At 38.6% G+C, this 22,185-nt stretch overlaps 1 protein-coding gene and 1 pseudogene across 22 annotated transcripts in view; one reads left to right on the forward strand and one right to left on the reverse strand.

The window, feature by feature from the left end:
* The window catches only part of PRR14L (proline rich 14 like), a 74,947-nt gene that overhangs the window by 31,446 nt on the left and 21,316 nt on the right, over positions 1-22,185 (forward strand). For 14 of the 22 annotated variants that reach the window (XM_077160461.1, XM_077160458.1, XM_077160463.1 and 11 more), the window contains 2 exons: positions 13,049-13,084; positions 15,870-21,120. In XM_077160461.1, coding sequence (XP_077016576.1) covers positions 13,049-13,084; positions 15,870-21,120 — 5,287 coding nt within the window. Of the gene's footprint in view, positions 1-49; positions 9,765-12,393; positions 14,101-15,869; positions 21,121-22,185 lie in introns of those variants that run through there. The other 8 variants (XM_077160462.1, XM_077160459.1, XM_077160466.1 and 5 more) reach the window with 3 other exon arrangements.
* On the reverse strand, positions 9,946-11,393 carry LOC143682148 (disks large-associated protein 4 pseudogene; annotated as a pseudogene).

Consider the following 22,185-nt stretch of genomic DNA (forward strand, 5'->3'; position numbering starts at 1 on the left):
ATTTCTCTCAAATCTTTAACTTTTTCTGCTTATTGCACTCACTGTTTTAGTTTAGTCTCCATTTTATTCTGGGAATGTAAGCATCTTTTGTAGTTATCTGCCATGCAAGATGGATTTAACTATCAAAATAATACTCTAGTATCCATGGATGTCCTTGAATACCATTAGGATTTATTGAACAGTACTTTGCCTCCCACTTTTTCCATAGTAAGTCCCTGCTGAAGGTGTGTTGGAGCCTATTGCTAATACAAAATCTTCTATTTGATTTTATAAAGCTAAACTGCCTTTTAGGTAGGGCTAAGGTCGGTGGGGCACAAATTCACCCAGTGTAGTTCAGCCCTGTAGAAGTGCATCTTATTCTTGGCCTGTGAGCCAGGGTTAGAAGTGTTCACTCCAGGACCCCTTGAGAGTTTTCAAAGCACTTTCATTTCTCTTACTCATTTTACTCTTCAAAACAATGGTGGGATATAAGCATCTGAGATAATGCATTTAGTTTGATTGGTTGATTGCTTTCTTGCTTGCTTGCTTGCTTGATTAATTGAGGAATCTGAGGCCCAAAGACAGAGAGAGTGGCTACTCCAAGATCACCCCCTCACCCCCAATCTTCCCGGTCCCCAGGCTGCTGCTGACTTTTCGTTGAGCTCTGTAGCCACTATTTTACTTTATAATTCATTTCTTTCTAAAAATAATCTTAGGTAACTTCAGCCCCCCCCCCCCCAAAAAAAAGAAAATAGAGCAAATACATTAAATTATGTGAGCATTTTGTTACCGCAGTACAAAATCAGATTTGCTTCTCAGTTTCTTGGCAGCCTGGACTGAAAAGGAAGTACAAATCGTTTTTATGATAAAGGGCGCTTGTTCCAGTTTATCCCCCTGCTTCCTGCTGCTGGAGATTTTCTCTCTGGCTCAAAGGCTTGGCGTTGTTCAGTATAGATTAAAGGGCCTTGCTCTGAAGATGAGAGATGTAGTTTTAAACATAAGTCTCACCCATACTTAAGGCCTGGGAAAATACTAGGGATGCAGTTAAGCTCCACCCTGAGATCTTTTAGGTGGTGCTCCTGTATTTATAGATTCAATCTTTGGTATATTTTCACACTCATCTTATCATAAAACTTAATTTTCTTTGTGATGAAGTTCACATTCATTTACCACTGAACTGATATTTTATACAGAAGAACCAGAGTTATTTTCCACTTGGAAATCTGTCATCTCCTGTTTGTTCGACTGTTCTCCACCTAAAATGCTGATCTACATGAGGAGTGCTTCCTAAAAATGTCCTCAGATAAACCACTTAGTGGTACTTTTGTTCCTATCCTAATGCCATTCTTCTTTAAGGTCTTAAAGTGGTAAAATTAATTATTTGACTTTTTTTTTAGTCCCAAACTCACTTGTAAGGTTCTGAGTTTGATATGGGGAGCTTGAAGATGGTAATTTAACTAGTTTTTGGCAGCAGTGACCTAGTGTCTAACTGTAATGTGTTATTTCATCCATTTGGTCTCCCAAGAACCTTCAAATCCCCATGTTACACATGAGAAAATAAGCTCAGCTGTCCAGAGTCACAGCCAGACATAGCAAGATAAAGAGGAAGTTCCTATCAGGACAGCTCAGTGAAGGAATTGAGCCTTGGGATGGCAAACAATACATGGCACTACTACTACTTTCCATGAATGAATTTGCGTGACACAGATGCACATGCTCTCCTCCTGTGCAGCCTGTATTTCATCTTGCTTTGCCAAGGTCAAGCATCTGCTACCTTATCATTTGGTATCACTTGGAAAAAATGAAGCTCTCAGAAACTCAGGTTTACTCTCTCCAGGGGCCTCAACTCCCAAAATAAATTTCCTCTATACTAGAACAAAGCTCCTAGACATGAGCATTTTGGATTTAGATTTTTCTGTTGAAATCAAATGTATTGCTACCTTTATTTTACTAAAGGTTTACACTGTTGGGCAGGCCATGGTGGCTCAGCAGGCAGAGTTCTCGCCTGCCATGCAGGAGACCCGGGTTTGATTCAATTCCCGGTGCCTACCCGTGCAAAAAAAAAAATGTTTACACTGTTGAGCACTATGCAAAGTGCTTTATATAATTTTTAAAAATTTATTTATTAATTAAAACATAAGAAGCAAAATAAAACAACATACATAATCAGTAATTCACAATATCATCACCTAGTTGCATATTCATCATTTCTTAGAACATTTGCATTAATTCAGAAAAAGAAACAAAAAGACAATAGAAAAAGAAATAAAACGAACACAGGAAAGGAAAAAAAAAAAGATTATACCTATCATACCCCTTACCCCTTGCCTTCATTGATCACTAGCATTTCAAACTAAATTTATTTTAACATTTGTTCCCCCTACTATTTATTTTTATTCCATATGTCTACTCGTCTGTTGACAAGGTAGATAAAAGGAGCATCAGACACAAGGTTTTCACAATCACACAGTCACGTTACAGCTGTATCATTATTCAATAATCCTCAAGATATAATTTTTTTATATTGTTTTGATTATTCTGAATGGAGCACCTCAAATATCAGTGTTATGTAGTAATTTATAAATCGACTAAGGAATGAAGTTGGATCCTCTGCACTGAGTTGTTTCGTAAGCAATCCTAGGTAAATACTTCTACCCTCAGTGCATTTTTTCCTTCTCTATATAAATGCCCCATTCACAAAACACCCTGGTTAATACTGTATTACAGAATTTTGAGATTTTATTTTTCATCCTAGTACCATATATATAACCTAAGACTTCCCCTTTTAACTATATTCAAATATATAATTCAGTACTGTTACTTTCACAAATGTTGTGCCACTGTCACCACTATCCATTACCAAAACTTTTCCATTGTCCAGTAAAACGCTGCATTTTAAGCCGTTAACTCCTGTTCCCTACCCGTTCCCCAACCCCTGGTAACCTATATTCTGGATTTTGATTCTGTGAGTTTGCTTATCCTAATTATTTCATATGTGCGAGATCATAAAATTTTTGTCCTATTGTGTCTGGCTTATTTCACTCAACAAAATGTCTTCAGGACTCATCCATGTTGTAGCATTTCTCAGAATTTCATTCCTGGAATAATATTCCATTGTATGTATATACCGCATTTTATTTATCCATTAATTGGTTGGTGAGCACTTGGGTTCCTTCCATTTTGCAGAGCATGCATATACCTAGAAATGGGATTTACAGGTCGTATGGGAATTGAATGCTTACGTTCTGAGGAATTGCTGAACTGTTTCCCACAGCAGCTGCACCATTTTATGTTGCCACTAGCAGTGACGAATGTTCCTGTTTCTCCAAATCCTTTCCAACACTTGTAATTTTCTGTTTTTCAAATAGTAGCCATTCCAGTGGGTATGGAATCATTTGTATGTCTTCTTTGGAGAAATATCTATTCAAAACTTTTCTCCATTTTTTAATTGGGTTGTTTGTCTTTTTGTTGTTGAGTTGAATGCTTTTTTTTTTTATGTATTTTGGATATTAAACTCTTATCAGATATGTGTTTTCCAAATATTTCCTCCCATTGTGTAGGGTGTCATTTTACTTTTAAGGCACAAAATTTTAAAATTTTAATAAGGTCTCATTTATCTTTTTTTCTTCTTTTATTGCTTGTGCTTTGAGTATTAAGTCTTAGAAACCATTGCCAAACACAAGGTCCTGAAGATGTACCCTGTGTTTTCTTCTAGGAATTTTTTTTTTGGTATGCTGTGCAGTGGGGGTCACATTTTATTCTTTTCCATTTGAATATTCTGTTATTACAGCACCATTTGTTGAATGTTTTGTTTTGTTTGTTTTTTACCATGTGATCATTCCATTCTTGGTATATAACCAGTAACTCAAAATATCATTACATAGTTGTATATTCATCATCATGATCGTTTCTTACATTTGCATCAATTCAGAAAAAGAAATAAAAAGAAAAAAACTCGTACACACCATACCCCTTACCCTCCCTCTCATTGACTGCTAGTATTTCCATATATCCAATATATTTTAGCCTTTCTTTCCCCTATTTTTATACTCCTTACCATTCCCTTTCACTGATCACTAGCATTTCAATCTGCTAAATTTATTTTAACATTTGTTCCCCCATTATTTATTTCTTTTTAATCCATATGTTTTACTCGTCTGTCCATACCATAAATAAAAGGACCATCAGATACAAGGTTTTCACAATCACACAGTCACATTGCGAAAGCTAATATCATACAATCATCTTCAAGAAACATGGCAACTGGAACACAGCTCTACATTTTCAGGCCGTTCCCTCCAGCCTCTCCAATATACCTTAACTAAAAAGATGATATCTATATAATGTGTAAGAATAACCTCCAGGATAACCTCTCGACTCTGTGAAATCTCTCAGCCGTTGACACTTATATTTAGTCTCATTTCGCTCTTCTCCCTTTTGGTCGAGAAGGTTTTCTCAATCCCTTGATGCTGGGTCCTAGCTCATTCTAAGATTCCTGTCCCACGTTGCCAGGAAGGTTTACACCCCTGGGAGTCATGTCCCATGTAGAGAGGGGAAAGACAGTGAGTTTGCTTATCGTGTTGGCTGTGAGAGTGAGGCCACATCTGAGCAGCAAAAGAGGTTCTCTGGGGATGACTGTTAGATCTGATTTTAAGTAGGCTTAGCCTATCCTTTGCAGGGATAAGTTTCATATGAACAAACCCCAAAATTGAGGGCTTGGCCTGTTGCTTTGGTTGTCCCCACTGCTTGTGAGAGTATCAGAAATTCTCCACATGGGGAAGTTGCATTTCCCCCCCTTTCTTGCCATTCCCCCAGGGGGGACTTTCCAGCACCTTTTATTGAGGAGACTATTCTTTCTCATTTGAACAGTCTCTACCCCCTTGTCAGAAATCAGTTGACCATAAATGAGGGTTGACTTCTGAGCTCTCAGTTCATCTATATGCCTGTCCTTATGCCAGTACCATGCTGTTTTGGTTACTGTAGCTTTGTAATAAGTTTTGACATCCAGGAAGTGTGAGTCCTCCAACTTCATTCTTCTTTTTCAGGATGGCTTTGGTTTCAGGGCCCCTTACCCTTCCGTTTTTATAAATGTGATGATTGACTTTTCCATTTCTGCAAAGAAGGTTATTGGAGTTTTGATTGGGATTGCAGTGAGTCTGAAACTAACCTTGGGCAGAATCTGTAACTGACCTTGGGTAGAATAATCTTCTGATCCGTGTACATGGTGTGTCCTTCCATTTATTTAGGTCTTGTTTGATTTCCTTTTAGCAATAAATCCTTGGTTGGATTTATTTCTAGATATTTGATATTTTTATTCTGTTGTAAATGGAGTTTTTTTTCTCAGATTACTTAATACTAGTGTATAGAAACATTACTGATTTTGGGGTGTTGATCCTGCCCCTTTACTGAATTCATTATTTATTTATTTATTTAATTTTTTACATGGGTAGGCACCGGGAATCGAACCCGGGTCCTCTGGCATCACAGGCAAGCATTCCTGCCTGCTGAGCCACCGTAGCCCACCCATAAATGATGAATTCATTATTTTAATTGGGTTGTTTGGTTTTTGTTGTTGAGTTGAAGGATTTCTTTATGTATTTTGTATATAATGAATTTGCTGAATTCATTATATTTTGTCAGCTGTACGAAGTTTGTTGTGGATTTTTCAGGATTTTCTGTTTATATGATCATATCATGTGCAAATAGGGAGAGTTTTACTTCTTTTCCAATATGGGTGCCTTTTAGTTCTTTTTCCTGTATAGTTTCTCTGGCTAGAGGTTGCAGTACAATGTTGAAAAATGGTGATGACAGTGGGCATCCTTGTCTTGTTCTTGATCTAAGGAAGAAAGCTTTCAATCTTTCATCATTGCATATGATGTTAGCTAGGGGATTTTCACATATGCCCTATTATGTTGAGGAAGTTTCCTGCTATTCCTAGATATTTGATGGTTTTTATCAAGAAAGGGTACTGGATTTTGTGAGATTGCGTTTTGTGTGTCATTTGAGGTGATCATGTGGGGCCTTTTCCTTCATTCTGTTAGTATGGTGTTTTAGTTTGCTAGCTGCTGGAATGCAATATACCAGAAATGGAATGGCTTTTAAAAGGGGAGATTTAATAAGTTGCTAGTTTACAGTTCTAAGGCTGAGAAAACGTCCCAATTAAAACAAGTCTGTAGAAATGTCCAATCTAAGGCATCCAGGGAAAGATACCTTGGTTCAAGAAAGCTGACAACGTTCAGCATTTCTCTCTCAGCTGGAAGGGCACATGGCAAACATGGTGGCGTCTGCTGGCTTTGATGTGGCTCTACCAAAAGGGACTCTCTCCAAAGTATTTCCTCTTTTAAAGGATTCCAGCAAGCCACTCCACCTTCAGTGGGTGGAGACGCACCTCCATGGAAATCATCTAATCAAAAGTTACTACCCACAATTGGGTGGGTCACATCTTCATGGAAACAATCAAAATGCTCCCACACAGCAATATTGAATGAGGATCAAAGTGCATGGCTTTTTTGGGGTCCACCACAGATTCGAACTGGCACATATGGCTTATTATATTAATTGAGTTCCTTATGTTGAACCACTTTTGCATACCAGTGATAAATTCCACTTGATCATGGTGTATAATTCTTTTAATATGCTGATAGTTTTGGTTTGCTAGTATTTTGTTGAGGATTTGCATCCACGTCCATAAATGATAAGTGGCCTGTAATTTTCTTTTCTTGTGGTATCTTTATCTGGCTTTAGTACGAGAGTAATTTTGGCCCCATAGAATAAATTAGAAAATGTCCCAGTTTACTAGCTGCCAGAATGCAATATACCAAATACGTAATTGCTTTTTAAAGGGGGAATTTAGTAAGTTAGAAGTTTATCGTTCTAAGGTCGAAAAAATGTCCCAATTAAAACAAGTCTGTAGAAGTGTCCAATCTAAGGCATCCAGGGAAAGATACCTTGGTTCCAGAAGGTCAGTGACATTCAGGGTGTCTCTCTCAACTGGAAAGGCATGTGGAAAAGTCTCTCAGCTTTCTCTCCCAGCTTCTTGTTTCATGGAGCTCCCCCTGGGGCATTTTACTTCTTCATCTCCAAATGTCTCTGGCAGCATGGGCTCTCGCTCTCGTGGCTCCCCTTGACTCTTCTGTGGCTTTCTCGTGGCTCTGAAAGGGGGCTCTCTTCATAGTGTTTCCTCTTTTAAAGGATTAACGGGTGGAGACACAACTCCATGCAAGCTGTCTGATCAAAAGTTACCACCCAGAATTGATTGGGTCAGATCTCCATGGGAGTAATCAAAAGGCTTCCAGCCAGCAATATTGAATGAGAATTAAAGGACATGGCTTTTCTGGGGTCCACCACAGATTCAAACCAGCACAGGGAGTGTTCCTCCTCTTTGGTTTTTTGAAAGAATTTGAGCAGGATTGGTGTTAATTTTTCTTAGAATGTTTGGTAAAATTCCCCCCTGAAACTGTCTGTTCCTGGGCTTTTCTTTGTTGGGAGGCTTTTGATTAATAGTTCACTCTCTTTATTGGTAATTGGATTGTTGAGATCTATTTCTTCTTGCATGAATGTGGGTAGTTTATGTGTTTCTAAGATTTCATCTAGGTTATCTAATTTATTGACTTATAGTTGTTCATACTATCCTATTTGTTGAAGCAGGGTCAGTAGCTATGCTCCCTTTTTCATTTCTGGTTTTCTTTATTTGTGTCTATTTTTCTGTCACTCCAGTTAAACGTTTGTCTATTTTATTGATCATTTCAAAGAACCAACTTTTGGTTTTGTTGATTTTGTTTATTGATTTTTTTTCCTTCTGGTTTCATTTACCTCCACTCTAATCTCTATTTCCTTCCTTCTGCTCAGTTTGACTTTAGTTTGCTCTTCTCATTCTAGTTCTTACAGTTTTGAGGTAAGGTCTTTGGTTTGAGACCTTTCTTTTTCTTAATAATAAGCATTTAGAGCTATAAATTCCCCAAATAATACTTGTATTTACATTTTCCTACAAAGAAGGATAATCATGTACGTGATTAGCTTAGGTACAGCACTGCCTTTGCTGTGTTCCATAAGTTTTGGTATGCTGAATTTTCGTTTTCATTCGTCTCCAGATATTTTTTTATTTTGTTTCTGATTTCCTCTTTAACCCATTGGCTGTTTGGGTACATTAATTAATTTCCACGTGTTTTTGAATTTTCCATTTCTCCTTCTATTATTGATTTCTGGCTTCAATCCATTGTGGTCGGAGAAGATACATCGCATGATTTCAATATTTTCTTCAATTGATTGAGATTTATTTTGAGACATAAGGTATGGTGTATCCTGCAGAATGAGCATGTGCACTCGAGAAGAGGGTGTGTTCTCTTTTTGTTGGGTGAGGTGTTCTATATATGTCTGTTAGGTCTAGTTGATTTATGATATTTTTCAAGTCTTGTATTTCCTTATTGGTCTCCTAGATGTTTTAATAGTCTCCTAGTATTAATGTAGAACTGTTAGTTTCTTCCTTCAAATATGTCAGAACTTGCTTCATATGCTTTGGGGCTCTGCTGTTAGGTGCCATATGTATTAACAATTATTATGTCTTCTTGTTTAATTGGCCCCTTTATCCCTATATAATGACTGTCTTTGTCCCTTGTAACTGTTTTTTACTTAACTCTGTTTTATCTGATATTCAGTATAGCTACCCCTGAGATTCTTTACAATCATTTGTATACTATGCTCAGGTGAAATGAAAACAGACTTAACCCTTTAAAAGGAATTTTTGTTTTAGAGACGCCAAAGAAGTCTTTGACAGGCTGCTCTTTTGCCTGTTTGCTACTTATTTCTTGATTTCTGTTAGGCCGTCCCGACGTGGGCATGGAGGAGCAGTGTTGGACCTTAAGTGAAGGGCCATTTCATAGGGGAGAGTGTCCTACTGTCAAGGCTGTCACTATTTCCTTTTCTGCTGTTCTTGGAAGTTCTTTTGTTTTGTTTTTAACTTTTCATTTTGAAATAATTTTCTGAAAATTTGAGAGCAGGTTGCACACAGCATGCTCTTCGAACATACATTTCCATTTCCATTTCCTACAAAGAAGGATAATCATGTGTGATTAAGTGAAATGGCTTAAGTGCAGAAATACTGAAATATACACCTGGTTATCTACAGAAGTGCCTAAGACCATGGCCAAACAGAATAGAAGAGAGCCAGGTTCCCCTACAAGCGCTCAGTGATGCTCACCAAATTCTGCCTTTCTACATCCACTTTGCCCAGATTTTCTAGATGTGACCTCTGTTTCACCTACATACATCTCCCTTTATGGGGTAGTTTCTTGGACACTAAATGCTTCTCTCTCTTTTTGCTTAGGGGAGTGGGATGCCCTTTGAGAGTTAAGTCATGTACAGAGAGGGAGTGCCTGTCCAACTTTCTGTCCTCTGGGCCCTCAATGTGGGAAAGAGCTGAGAAAACTGCTGGCCAGGATGGTATGCGCTGAAGGGAAAAGGGAAAAAATGTAAGAATGAAAATTCCATGGTCAGAGCCTTTAAGGTAGCAGGAAAAGAAAGAAGGACATAGCAGGTGCCCAAGGCTGCCCAGGGACTGACATCTTCTTTTAAACAGGCTTATTTAAGTTCTCCTTCAATAGAACAAGTGAAAAGACTACATTCTAGAACTGGAATCACAGTTGCCACAGTCCATCTCTCTAGTCGACCAAGGACAGCAAGAAGAAAAAAACGTTTTATAATTTCGTGTTTCTTGTGGCCTTTGTGTGTGTGGAGTCTTCATAAGCTAAATCTGAGAGGGTCCCACAGGAGCTAAATTTTGAGCTCTTGTAAGGATCAATTTGAAAATTGGCTCAGTGTCTCTAGACAGAAAGAACATACTAAAGATTGAGAAAATTTTGTTCCATTTGTATTTAGTTTAAGTTTTTTTAAGACTAAGAGAGTGTTTACTTCTTCCTTCATGGTGTTTATAGCTGGGTCTCGGCTTGGAGACATAAATTTTGACATTGCCTATGCTGCATAGGAACTCCTGCTTGGACACCAAGAGTCTCTTGCAGGGTTCCTCGTGCTGCTTTTCTCAGCATGTCGGGCCTTGGATTTAGCTGGCTTCTTGGGAACGGAAAGGGTGGTTTCTTCCCTTCCTTCTTCTTCTCAGGGGTCTCTACCAGGTGCCAGCTGTTTGCCGTCAGATGGTAGAGTACTTCAAATTTCATAGTGATGTCCTTGGTGCATAAATGTAGCAGTTTCCAGAACCGTGCAAAGTCCTGAGCTGTTTGATGTGGGTTGGTGTTGGGGTTCAGGTTTTGTTCACAGAAATCCTAAAACTGCTGGACGTTCTGGGACATCAGTAGATGGGTACTAGCCATAGCACTGAGGCAATTAAAACTTTTTCAGAGAGGTGGTTCTTTTTGGTCTCATTTTCTGTCTGGTAGTACCAGCCTTCCAGCTGCATCATCTTGGCCTAAAATAGCTTCAAGAACTTGTAGCCATCTTGGCAGATGCTGGCCTCTGGCTGTGCTGGCTCTGCATAGGAGCAGGAGGATGTCTTGAGTCCAGGGTCAGCTGGAGACAGAAAGGACTCCTGTAGGAAGTGTTGTCTCCATAGGAGAGGTTGCTTGATCTAGGCAATTTTGGGGCCCTACTAGGAGCCGGTGTCAGTGTTGATGGGGTTGGAGTATGGGGTATAGTTAGGGATGTTCGTCTCAGACAGTTTACAGCTCAAGTCATTGGCATCCTGGGTATCCATGTCAGTGACCCCTAATTGAGGATATGCTGAACCCTAGTAGACCAGAATTTAGTAGCAGGACTGGGTTCCTATTTTGGCACTGGCTGAACACAGTCAACTTATATTCCTATCAGTGACAGTTACCTTTTGGAGAGAGCTTTGGGGTGAAACTTGGAGCTGGTTGTTCTTGAGAGCCACATGTTTAGGGACCGCTCACAAGCCTGGGGGGCTGGGGTGACTGCCCAGGGTAGTCAGGTACTGATGTCGAGGCTAACAAGTTGCTGAGGCCCAAATGGCTCATCATTTTGCATTTGTGGTCCTGGGCTATCCAGATACATATCTTGGATTGATTCAGTACTGCTGTGGACTGTGACCAAGATAAAGGCTTTGCTGTGGTGCCTGATGGTACTGATGGTGGAGTCAAGTTATATGCTACTAGGCCTAATGAACCCGTTTAATGCCATGGCCAGAGGCTCAGGTTTTATGTGCCCGAGGGGTGGGGCCTTTGGGTTAAAGCCCTGCTCATGCCCCCTGCCCTGCACTGTGTTGGCTATGCTCAGTGTATTAGAAGGGCCCAGAACCTGGTCATCACGTGGCCTGTCATTTGCTGCACTCATTGTGGTTTTGGTTTGTATTTCCCTAATGTCTAATGACCCTGATAATTTTCTTCATATATTTACTGGCCGTTTTTGTATCTTCTTTGGAGAAATATCTGCTCAAGTCCTTTACCCATGTTTAATTGGGTTATCTTTTGTTGAAAGGTTGTAGGAGTTCTTTACATATTCTGGATATTATAAGATACATGGTTTTAAATATTTTCTTCCATTCATAAGTGTTTGTTCTAGTTTGAAAGCTGTCGGAATGTGGTATACCAGAAACGTAACTGCTTTTAAAAAGGGGAATTTAATAATTTGCAAGTTTATAGTTCAAAGGCCATGAAAATGTCCAAGTTTAAACAAAGCTATAGAAATGTCCAAACTAAGGCATCCAGGCAAAGATACTTTAGTTCAAGAAGGCCAATGATGTTCAGAGCTTCTCTCTCAGCTGGAAAGGCATTTGGCAAGAACTGCTAGCTTTCTCTTCAACAGCTTCCCCGGGGCTCTATCTGTTCTGGTGGCCCTTGTGGCTCTAAAGCTTTTTTCCAAAATGGTTCCCTCTTAAACAGCTCCAGTGAGCAACCCCAACTTGAATGGGTGGAGACACATCTCCATGGAAGCCATCTAATCAAAAGTCACCACCCACAATTGGATAGTTTACATCTACATGGAAATAAAAATGAGCCTACCCAGCAATACTAAATGAGGATTAAAGAGCTTGTCTTTTCTGGGGCACCCAATGGATTCAAACCCCCATTAACATCAGTGTGCATAAGTTCATTTGAGTCCCTGCTCTCAGTCCCACTAAGATTATACCTAAACTGCACTTTGTCCACTTCTTAATTGGATTATTTGTATTTTTATTGCTGAGTTGTAAGAATTCTTTGTATGTTTTACATATGGAGTAAAAATGAATAATGGGGAACAAATGTTAAAATAAATTTAGAGTGAAATACTGGTGATCGGTGAGGGGGAGTAGTGGGGGGTATGGTATGTATGAATTTTTTTTCTGTTTTCTTTTTATTCCTTTTTCTGAATAGATGCAAATGTTCCAAGAAATGATCATGATGATGAATATGCAACTATGTGATGATATTGTGAATTACTGATTATATATGTAGAACGGAATGATCAAAAGTTACAAATGTTTGTGTTTTTTTTTTTTTTTTGGTATTTAAAAAAAATTAAAAAAAGAGTTTATATGTTTTAATACAAATCTCTTATTTGTTATATAATTTGCAAATAGTTTCTCTCAATCAGTGACTTATCTTTTCACTTCTTGATGGTGTCCTTTGCAGCACAAAAGTTTTTTATTTTGATGAAGTCCAATTTATGAATCTTTTATTGCTTGTGCTTTTGGTGCCTTGTCTAAGAAATTACCTAGCCCAAGATCGTGACAGTTTGCTTGTGTGCTCTCTTCTAAGAGTTTTAACGTTATAACTCTTAGATTTAGCTCAACAACTTTGAGTTAATTTTGGTGTTATAGTGTGCAGTAGGCTCCTTTTTATTCTTTTGCAAGTGGGTTTCCTGTTATCCCAGCACCAATTGTTGAAACGACTATTCTTTCCCCCATTGAGTTCTCCTGTTCCCTTTTTTTTTTGTCCTGTTCCCATTGTCAAAAATCAGTTGATTGACCGTAAGTGTTAAGGTTTATTTCTGAATTCTCAATTCTGTTCCATTGGGCTATAAGTCTATCTTCATGCCAGTAAAGTAATGTCTTAGTTACTGTAGTTTTATAGTAAGTTTGAAATCAGGAAGTATGAGTTTTCCAATTTTGTTCTTTTTTTTCAAGACTGTTTTGGCTGTTGTGGATCCCTTGCATTTTCAGGTAAATATTAGGATCAACTTGTCAGTTTCTACAAATGTAAGCACCTTTCAACTGATTATTACAAAATTAGAAGTCCAGGATACTAAGCCCAATTGTGAAACTCTTAGTCTTCTCAAATGGGCCTCTGTCTCAAAACAGAAGGCACAGTTCACCTGTAAGAATACCTAATCTTCTAGTTCTTCATTCAACCAACATTATTCTGTACCAACCATGTGCCATGGTCAGTGTCAGGACTCAGCCCACAGTAGTCATTAAGATTCAGTTTACTTATACTAACTCGTTTCATCCTCACAATAACTCTGTGAATTAGGTACCAGATTTATCCCCGCCAGACTCTCTAAGTCTGAAAATTTCTGAAATTGCCTCAGACTCTCCTTTGAAGTTCTTTGAAATTTCAAAATAAGTGTGATTAAAAACAAGTCAAAAGAATGGGCAGAATATTGTTCTGATTTCGAGCTGTACACAACCTCTTTTCCCTACCAGCATTCTGCTACACTGCCTGGGAAGTGACTTTTCCCCTGCCTCCTTGCAAAGATTCTTGACTAAGTGGAGAGCAGGCATTCTGCCTACAGTGGGGAATCTGAGGGAGAGTCTTGCCTTCAGTACTTTGCAGAGTAAGCCCACATTAAATAGCTCAGAGCTGGATGAAGAGTTTCTCAGTTTCCCTGAGGAGCAGTTATAAGGAATACAAATGGGGTGGTGCTGGGACAGAAAGGAAAACTCAGAAAGCATTAGAGAAATATGATGAAATAATTTGGAATATTTGTGCATAGAAATTCATGAAAGAGGGTGGCATTGTTGGCTCTGATATGGAAAGCCAGGCTGGTTTCACAGTGATAAATGCAATTTGAAGCATTAGTATTTCAAGGCTGCTTTTTGTCAGTGCTTGGTGTCTGTGGATTCCAGTGCACATTCACCCGTCTAGTATTTGCTGACTCCAAATATTTAAAATCACTGTCCTCACCTGTTCTCAGGTCCAGTGAAATAAAGATGAAAGAAAGCAGAGCAAAAGAAAGGTACCTTTCCGTTATTTGGCAGGCACTGTACCAGATGGTGTGTTACATGTATTAGTTAATTTAATCCTCAATAGCCCTGAGGTAAGTGTAATTTCCCCCTTTTAACGAAAGAAGAAACCGAGACTCCGAGAGGTAAGTAACATCATAGAACCAAGGTTAGCATGGCTTCAGAGTCACTGCTTTTCCACTTAGTGACTGCTGTTCTCGATTACCATTGACAAATGGATAGAGAAGCCCAGGGTACCATTAATAACATTTGTTGATTTTACCTAACTGTATTCATCAATTCCACAGGTGTTTAGTGAATGCCTGTTATGTACCAGGCATTATGCTGTGCAATAGGGAAGAGGAGAGAATAAAACAAACAAAATCTGTACCCTCATGGAATTTATATTCTTGTGGGAGTTAGATCTTTTTTTTTTTTTTTTTTTGGTTTTTAACATATTATTTTTGAGAGTTAGATCTTTAGATTGATTTGCTTTTCTTTTTTATTAGTGTACTCAGTAAATCTTTCAGAGCAGTGCAAGAGGAAGTCATTATACAGTGAAGAATCTTTCTATATGTGTTTTTAGAAAATAAATGATATATGAGAGTGATTAAAATAAATTGTATGTACTGACACTTTGCAAGTGGTTTTATTAAGTTGTTTTAATCATTCAGATTATCCACAAAAACCTGCAGTAACAATATGCAATACGTCAAGCAAAAAGGTGTTACAAAATTAGGTGAAATTTTGATTTAAAAAATTTCTACCCGCCACTCGGCAGATTACATCATGTTTTGTGGAATGATGATGATTATTTCCGGGAAGAACTTATTGCTCTGCTCATTTGCTATATCCTCATTTGTTTGGGACCAAAAATTGTACAAAATGGACTAAGAATAAAGAAAGTGGACAGTAGTTAATTTATGATATTTCTGTTTAGTGCAAATGTCCTGCTGTTTTTAAACATACATATACACATGCATACATATTTTTGTGTGTACATTCACATATACATATATGTACACACGAGAGTATGTAGTTTCTTTTTATGTGTATTAACAAGTTTGAGGACCTTTATATTGTCTTCTATACCTTGAATTTCAGGGAAATTCTGCACAGTTAAACCCCTTTTTGAATTGCATGTTTCAGCGTGGAACATTTCAAATTTATAAAAAAAGTGGGAAGAACAGCATACTAAACCCCATGATAAACCTATCACTCAACTTCAGTAATCATCAGTGCATGACCAATCTTGTAGAAAGGTGGTTTTGTAGATTATTAAGTTCAAGAGTAATAGTCAACTTGCAACTTACAAATCTCTTTCATGTCAAATTTTATTTATAACTCTTTTTTTTTCAAGGAGGCAATTTTGTTTATGATTTATCTAAGTTCAGGTAATAAGATGGCCTTCTAATAATGTAAACTACTGTGTTACAGTTCTACCATATTGATGTTTAGAATGGAAGCTTCTTAAAACTCTGAAGGAGATATATCTGTCCATATTGCATTCAGTTGTCCATCACTTTTCTGTAAATGCTAAGCAACATTTAGAGAAAGGCATTTGTTCAAAATTAACCTCTTTCTGCAAGGTACGCTTTTGGTGCTCTGTTATATTTTGCAGAGAAGAGCAAAATCAATGATAAAGCATACTAACTGCAGTTCTCTGTGAGTTGGGTCTTTCTTGTTGTTGCTTTTGGTCATATAATTAAGTTCATAAAAGTAGAGCAAATGTTGTTTTTTATGATATACATTCTGATCTGGATTTACTTCTCTTGTACAAAAGGAAATGTACAGGTTACAACTGAAACTCTGCTAAAATGCCCAGAAGAACTACAAGGTATGAAGGCCAATGGGACTAAGACAGATAGAAATGAAGGACACAAGAATGGCAATGTGAGTAAAAGTCTCTCATCTGGGTGCAGCGAATATCCAGAAGTAGACAAAATTATGACCAGTGGTGAGGTTTCAGAAACGAGCACGTTAGTTTCTCTAAAGCCTTTAACCTTTGTGGACTCTGGATTAACAAAAGCAACTTCTAAAGAAAAAGAATGTGAAGAACTAAAAACTTGTCCTTCTTGGTTGTCATTATTACCAGGGAAAAGTGCCATTTCCAAAGTGGGCAATGGGAAGGAAGAGTTGTGTAAATTAAATCCTGTCTGTGAAGCAGATGACAATCACCAACAGATTCTTGGCCACCATCCTGAAAAACACAGTTCTGCACATGAAAGTCCCAAAGCCATAGCTGTTGTAGAAAATCCCCAGGTTTCATATCTCACATCAAGTTTGTCTGGTCTAGAATTCAGAGCGGCATCCCTAGAAGAATGTGGCCTTAAAGTTGATGGCTTGCTGAAGGAATCTGCTGAAAAGACAGACAGTTCCTATTTTGATGGGGAAGATAAAAGCAAGAACTTGGTTTCCAGCGAGAAAAATAAAGAACACCTACTGAACCTCAGGAGTGGAAACGAGGAGCTCTTTCCTGTTAATGACAGAGAACCAGAAGAGAATGCCGGTGGTTGTCATTCTGACTGTTCTAGTGAAAATGAGCCTGTTGATTCCCTAAAAGAAAATACCCAACATAACTGTTGTATTCAAGGCAGTATTTGTACAGAGAGCTCTAGCTGTTTAATGTCCAATTATTTTGCTGATGCCACAGAAGTAATGATAAAAGAAAATGATTTGAAAATCACTGTAGACATTCAAGGTAACTTGGTAAACCATGAGGACCATAGAGAAACTCATACTAATATGAACCACCTAGGGAAACACTGTGAAGAAAGCAGTTTTCCCTCACTGATGCAGATGGAAGAACCAGAGCAGACATCCACTATGGAGCCCAGTATGTTAAGTGAAAAGACTTACAGTAAAGAATTTAACTCCTTAGTCAGCATCCAGAAATATCTGGAAGCCAAAAACCAGTTAAATGAAGCATTGTGTAGTGAATTTCCGGTTAAAAGAAAATCACTTCTGAATTTAATGACACAGGACCAGTTAAACCCTATAAATGAGGTAAGAAAATCCAAGAATGATACTTCTCAGTTATCACTATCCTCAGACTTTGATGACAGATCTGAGTCAGAGAAAACCCTACACATCTCACATGATGGTATTCTACATTTAGATGAGCAGAACATTTCCTGTAAGAGGAATGAATTTTCTTGTACAGATGAACTGGTTGTAAGTAAAGTAGAAAATGAATGTGTTCTAAATCAACAAGTGTCCCTTAGTACTCAAGACCACACACATTTGCCCACTGACTCTCAACTAAATATAAGCGAAGAAATGCCTTTAGCAACAAGTGAGGATTCCCAGCAGAGTCATCACCTTTCATTAGAGGGTGGAGCAGATGCCATCTCTGATAGCCAAGCCATTCCCATTGAGACAGTGAAAGATATCCCTCCACTAAGTGATGAAACCTGTGGTGCCTCTTCACATAATTCCACCTTAAACATCAAAGGAAGCTTAGAAAGAAAAAAAGAAATGACAGATTCAGAAATAGATCTACACTCCAGGTTTATCTTAAATAAGAAAGAAGCAGCTTACTTTCCTCAAAAGGTCTCTGTCATGGAATGTCAAAATGTTCAATCTCAGGATATCTCTAGTTGTCACCGTGCAAGTAAAAGTGCTTCAGAAGAAAACATGTGTTCTGCTTGTGCTGCTTTTGAGTCCAGCAAAATCATTGTAAAAGTTGAAAAAAAGTTTATAACAAAATGTGAAAATGCATTTCAGCACAGCAGTCACCACTCCCAAGGAACAGAAGTCTCTGTGAAAAGTAACATCCATAAAGTTAGTTATACATCAGAGGAAAGTGAACTTGGTAGAAGAGAAATTAAAAGTAGGCTTCAAGAAGATAAGCTCAGAAACAAAATGACAGAAGGCATTTTAAATAGTGGAGCTCCAGACAAGTCCATTCACAGCACCAGTCACATCAAACTCATTGAAGAAGGGCTAGAAGGAAAGGAACAGGATGTACCCAAAGAGACTGTATTTTGTAAACAAAACATCTCTGATTGTGCTATACAAGATCAAAACCAATCTGCAAACATTCCAAGTCCTGAAAAATTGTTGGACCAGTCTCCTGATATTATGTTCTCCAATTTTAAAAGCATCAACCAAGCAGATAAAACTTGTGATCAGAAGTCAGAAGTCCTTGGCTGCCATAATAGCAAAAACAGACCAGATAAATGCAGAAGTGAAGATAAACCAGCTAAGGAAACCCTATATAGTGAGCAGCAAGAGACTGTCACAGAGACTAATGGAGGAATAAGCGACAACCAAAAGTATCTGCTAGCTGATTCAGGCAATAATAACCCTCTATGTGGGAGTAGTCCAAAGAAAGACAATTTTCAAGGAGACTTTGAAAGTATTCTTTATCGTGAAGAGTCCACAGACAGTATGGTAGACCTCGCCCACACAGATTGTAGTAATAAGCCTGCGGAAGGTGTATTGGGTGTAAACTCATCTAGTACACTTGATAGTGGTGCAAGGCAAGAAAAACTTGCATTATACAAAACCTCAAAGAGTATGTTGTCTCAAAGAGGAGAACTGAATGCTGAATTTATAAAAACAGTTGAGCAGGATTCAGATTTCCCACATGCTACTTCCTCTGCAGTGGAGTCTCTTGAAGTAAAAAAATCATGTGAAGAGAAAGTATGCAAATCTTTAAAAGACTGTGAAATGCAAGTGTGTACAGACTCTTGTACACATGCAATAGCATCTGTTGCAGATCATGAACCAAATATAAGAGTATTGGATAGAGTAAATGTGTCTTTAAGTTACGGTCATCATGAGCAACAAGTGAAAGGAGCATCTCTGAGAGAACCACAAGTAATGGGTAAAGGATCAAGACAAATATATCCTGAGTTTGACAAGGAAAACTCCTTTGGAAATTCTTCAAGAGAGTTGGGGTCTTCTAGATGTCAAAATAAGAACTCTGTTTCCCTAGAGAACCTAGCATTCACTGAGATAATGCCTTTGTATCTGTCTTCTCAAGAAAATGCAGAAACTAATGTTAATAGTACTCTGATTGAAGAAACTGACCTAAAAGATCTTCTTAAATCAAAAGATGGTGAAATCCTTCGCAAAAATGTAAAGGATTACACAGTTCTGCCTGAAATGAAGAAAGGTGCGCCAAGGGATACGAGTAATCCTAGTGAAGGAAACAGCATGTTCATCAGTGGAAAAGAGGATACTTCAAAATCTTGTCAAACTGATGAAAATCCCACTTGTACACATTTGCCTTTGACTTTGGAAACAGAAGCTAAGGTAGAAGGTGAAGAAACCAAAGAACAGCAGAAGGGTTCTATGGGTCCCTTAACTCTTGGGGAGGACTCTGAAGAGGTGATTACCAGAGAAGTCAAGGAGGATGATAATACACCTGGGACTTCTCAGACCCACTATAAATGCAAGCAGATGCTTGATGATACTGAAGAGGGACAAAGTCAGAGGGTTTGGGGCTACACATTACTGAAGGAAAATAAATACCTACATCCAAAAGGAGCACATACTGTATTGGAACAACATACATCATCTAATTTGTTGTCATATGAGGCACAAAATAAGCACCTACCTAAGGGTTATAAAGATGAGCCTGCTGTGATGAGAGAAATCACCCTAGCAAAGATGGCCAAGGGTAACATTGCTGCATGGTCTCAGAAGTTGAAAGACCCAAAGGTGGAAAGGGTATATCATCCATTAAAGGACACTGAGCTGTCCCCAGGTCTTTGTCTTCCTGGCACCCTCTGGAAAGCACAAGATCCTAACTCTGTTGGGTTTAATGAAATACGTGGTACCTTTGGGAGCACTTCACGTAAGAAAGAAGTGCTTCCCTTAAAGAAGCAGCCCCATCGAGCATGTAAAAAAGTTTCCTGTCAGGAGCACGTCAAAATAAGGAAAAAAATAAGTAAAATCAGACATTCTTCCTTTTTAGTGAGTTCCTCTGAAACCATCCCCACAAAAGAACATAGACTTCTCAATTCATGTGCTACACCTGTACCTGCACATTTGGAATCTGAAACGGTAACTACCAGGAGCTTCGTTAGCCACATACCAAAGCAGAAGGCTCCTCTGTGCCATCCCTTGAGAAGCCTGAATTTTAGGAAGCCTACCAAAGAATTAGCCTTACTAAACAAGCTGTCCATCCTTGCCTGTAAACTGGCCCCAACCACAAAGACCCAGAAACTAAGATACCGGCATTGTTCTTCTGAACTGCTTCCAGTGACTAAAAGCTACAAGCGGTTCAGATACAGAAAGTTCTTGGATGGATTTTCATACAATACAATGCAGCTAAATCCATATTTGGCAGCTAGGGGATGGAATAAGAGACCTGACAGTAAGCCCTTGGCACTTTATTCTCTTGAGGCCGTCAAAATGAGCTTCATAGATTTGAGCAACAAGATGCCGTCACTGCTGTTTGGTTCTGAAATCTTCCCAGTGTCCTTTCACATGAAATCAGACTCAGATTGCATGTCTGAGTCCTCAAGGACTTTTCCTGAGCACTGTGCTCCTGCGAGGCTTGCCTTAGAAGAGGCCCCTGGGTGCCCATCTCAACCTCCCAAGTGGACCTTTTCTTTCTTCTTGTCCCATGGTTGCTCTAGGATGGCCACATTCAGGGAAGACTCTGGCCTCCTTAGTCCGTCACACTCCCAGTCTCCACCACAGCCTTCGGCTCCTCTCCAAAACTGTGGAAGCACTGCCATAATACAGACCAGAGTAGGTCACTCTGTCCTAGGCCTTCATACACTTCTAGCACTTTGTTCCCCTGGGTGTTACCGAATCTGGACCAAAAAGCGGAGCTTCTCCAATTACATGCCCACCATACAAAGGCTCTTCATGACACAATTTACGCAGGGCTTGAAAGGGCTAAGATCTCCAGCATCCATAGCAGACAAGGTCTTCTGTTCTTTGCCCTACTCTGTGGGCAGAGTGCTGTCCATTTGGAACCAGCATGGGCCTTCTGCCTTGGAAGTCTCTGCTCTTCATTCCAATCACAGCAAGTGGCAGTCAAGTCTGCAGCCAAGTCTGGGCACCACAAGCAGGTAATATCTGCCCCCCGCCCCCTGTTTTTTCCATGTTTGCTTCCTGCCACCAGGGAAGAGAGGGGAATAGAACTCTGATGGAAATGCAAGGCCATTTGGTGTCCTCTTTTTGTCTGCATTTTCTGTTTAGCTTACCTAATTGCTGAGAAAATGCAATATCAATTATTAAAAATGCAGTATCAATTATTAATTGTGGGCCCCTTAACTTTTCCTGCAGAATCTACTCTTGTATTTTGTACAATTCTTTTTTCTACCCGTTTAATTGTTCAAGCTGACTCTTTTGAATCTCTGTTTTCTCTTGTTGCCTCCACCTTACAAAGAACAACCTAATACAAGCTTAATACTCTAGAAATAGTGAAAAATAATGCCTAAACTATGTCTTATTCACATGGCATTTTACAGCCAACACCTAACTCAGTGTTTGGTATGTAAAAGATACAGAATAAATCTTATTTCGTGAATGAGCACATTATCTAGGTATCATCAAATCTAGTTTATGAACCGTTGCATTTCTCTCAAGAGCAGAGAGGCTTCAAAGACCAGTGCTTACATGCTATAGTTTTAAGATTCATAGAATTGAAAGTGAACTGGAGTTCTTGTGGTTGTGACCACTAGATAATAGGTGAAAATAGTTTCACTAAAATCACTTTACTTTCTAATTGGTAATAAGAGAAAAAAAAAAAACTACCCATTGTAAGAATCCTTAAAGAGCTGCTTTAGAAACATCCTACTTGTGATTATTTGGATAAACAAAAACTTCAGAATTTTTAACTTGCCCTTACTAATGCTATAATTTAAAAATACACAGCAAAAACCTTAAAATTCTAAATAGCCTAGGAGAGACCTTGTTCTCTGTATATGGGCAGTCTCTTATGCACAACTATTTGTGTCATTAAAAAGCTCCTAGTGCATGTTGTATATTGCCCTGAGAATCTTGGCACAGTAAAAAAAAAAAAAAAAAGAGTTCCAGAAAGACCTTGGAACCTGGACATTGCTGATTGAGATCAAAGGATGAATTACTTTTCTAAGTTGTTATCCTCTGGCTAATAGAAAAATGTTTGCTTG

The sequence above is a fragment of the Tamandua tetradactyla genome, chromosome 5, assembly GCF_023851605.1.
Source record: "Tamandua tetradactyla isolate mTamTet1 chromosome 5, mTamTet1.pri, whole genome shotgun sequence".
In the NCBI taxonomy this organism is placed as follows: Eukaryota; Metazoa; Chordata; class Mammalia; order Pilosa; family Myrmecophagidae; genus Tamandua; species Tamandua tetradactyla.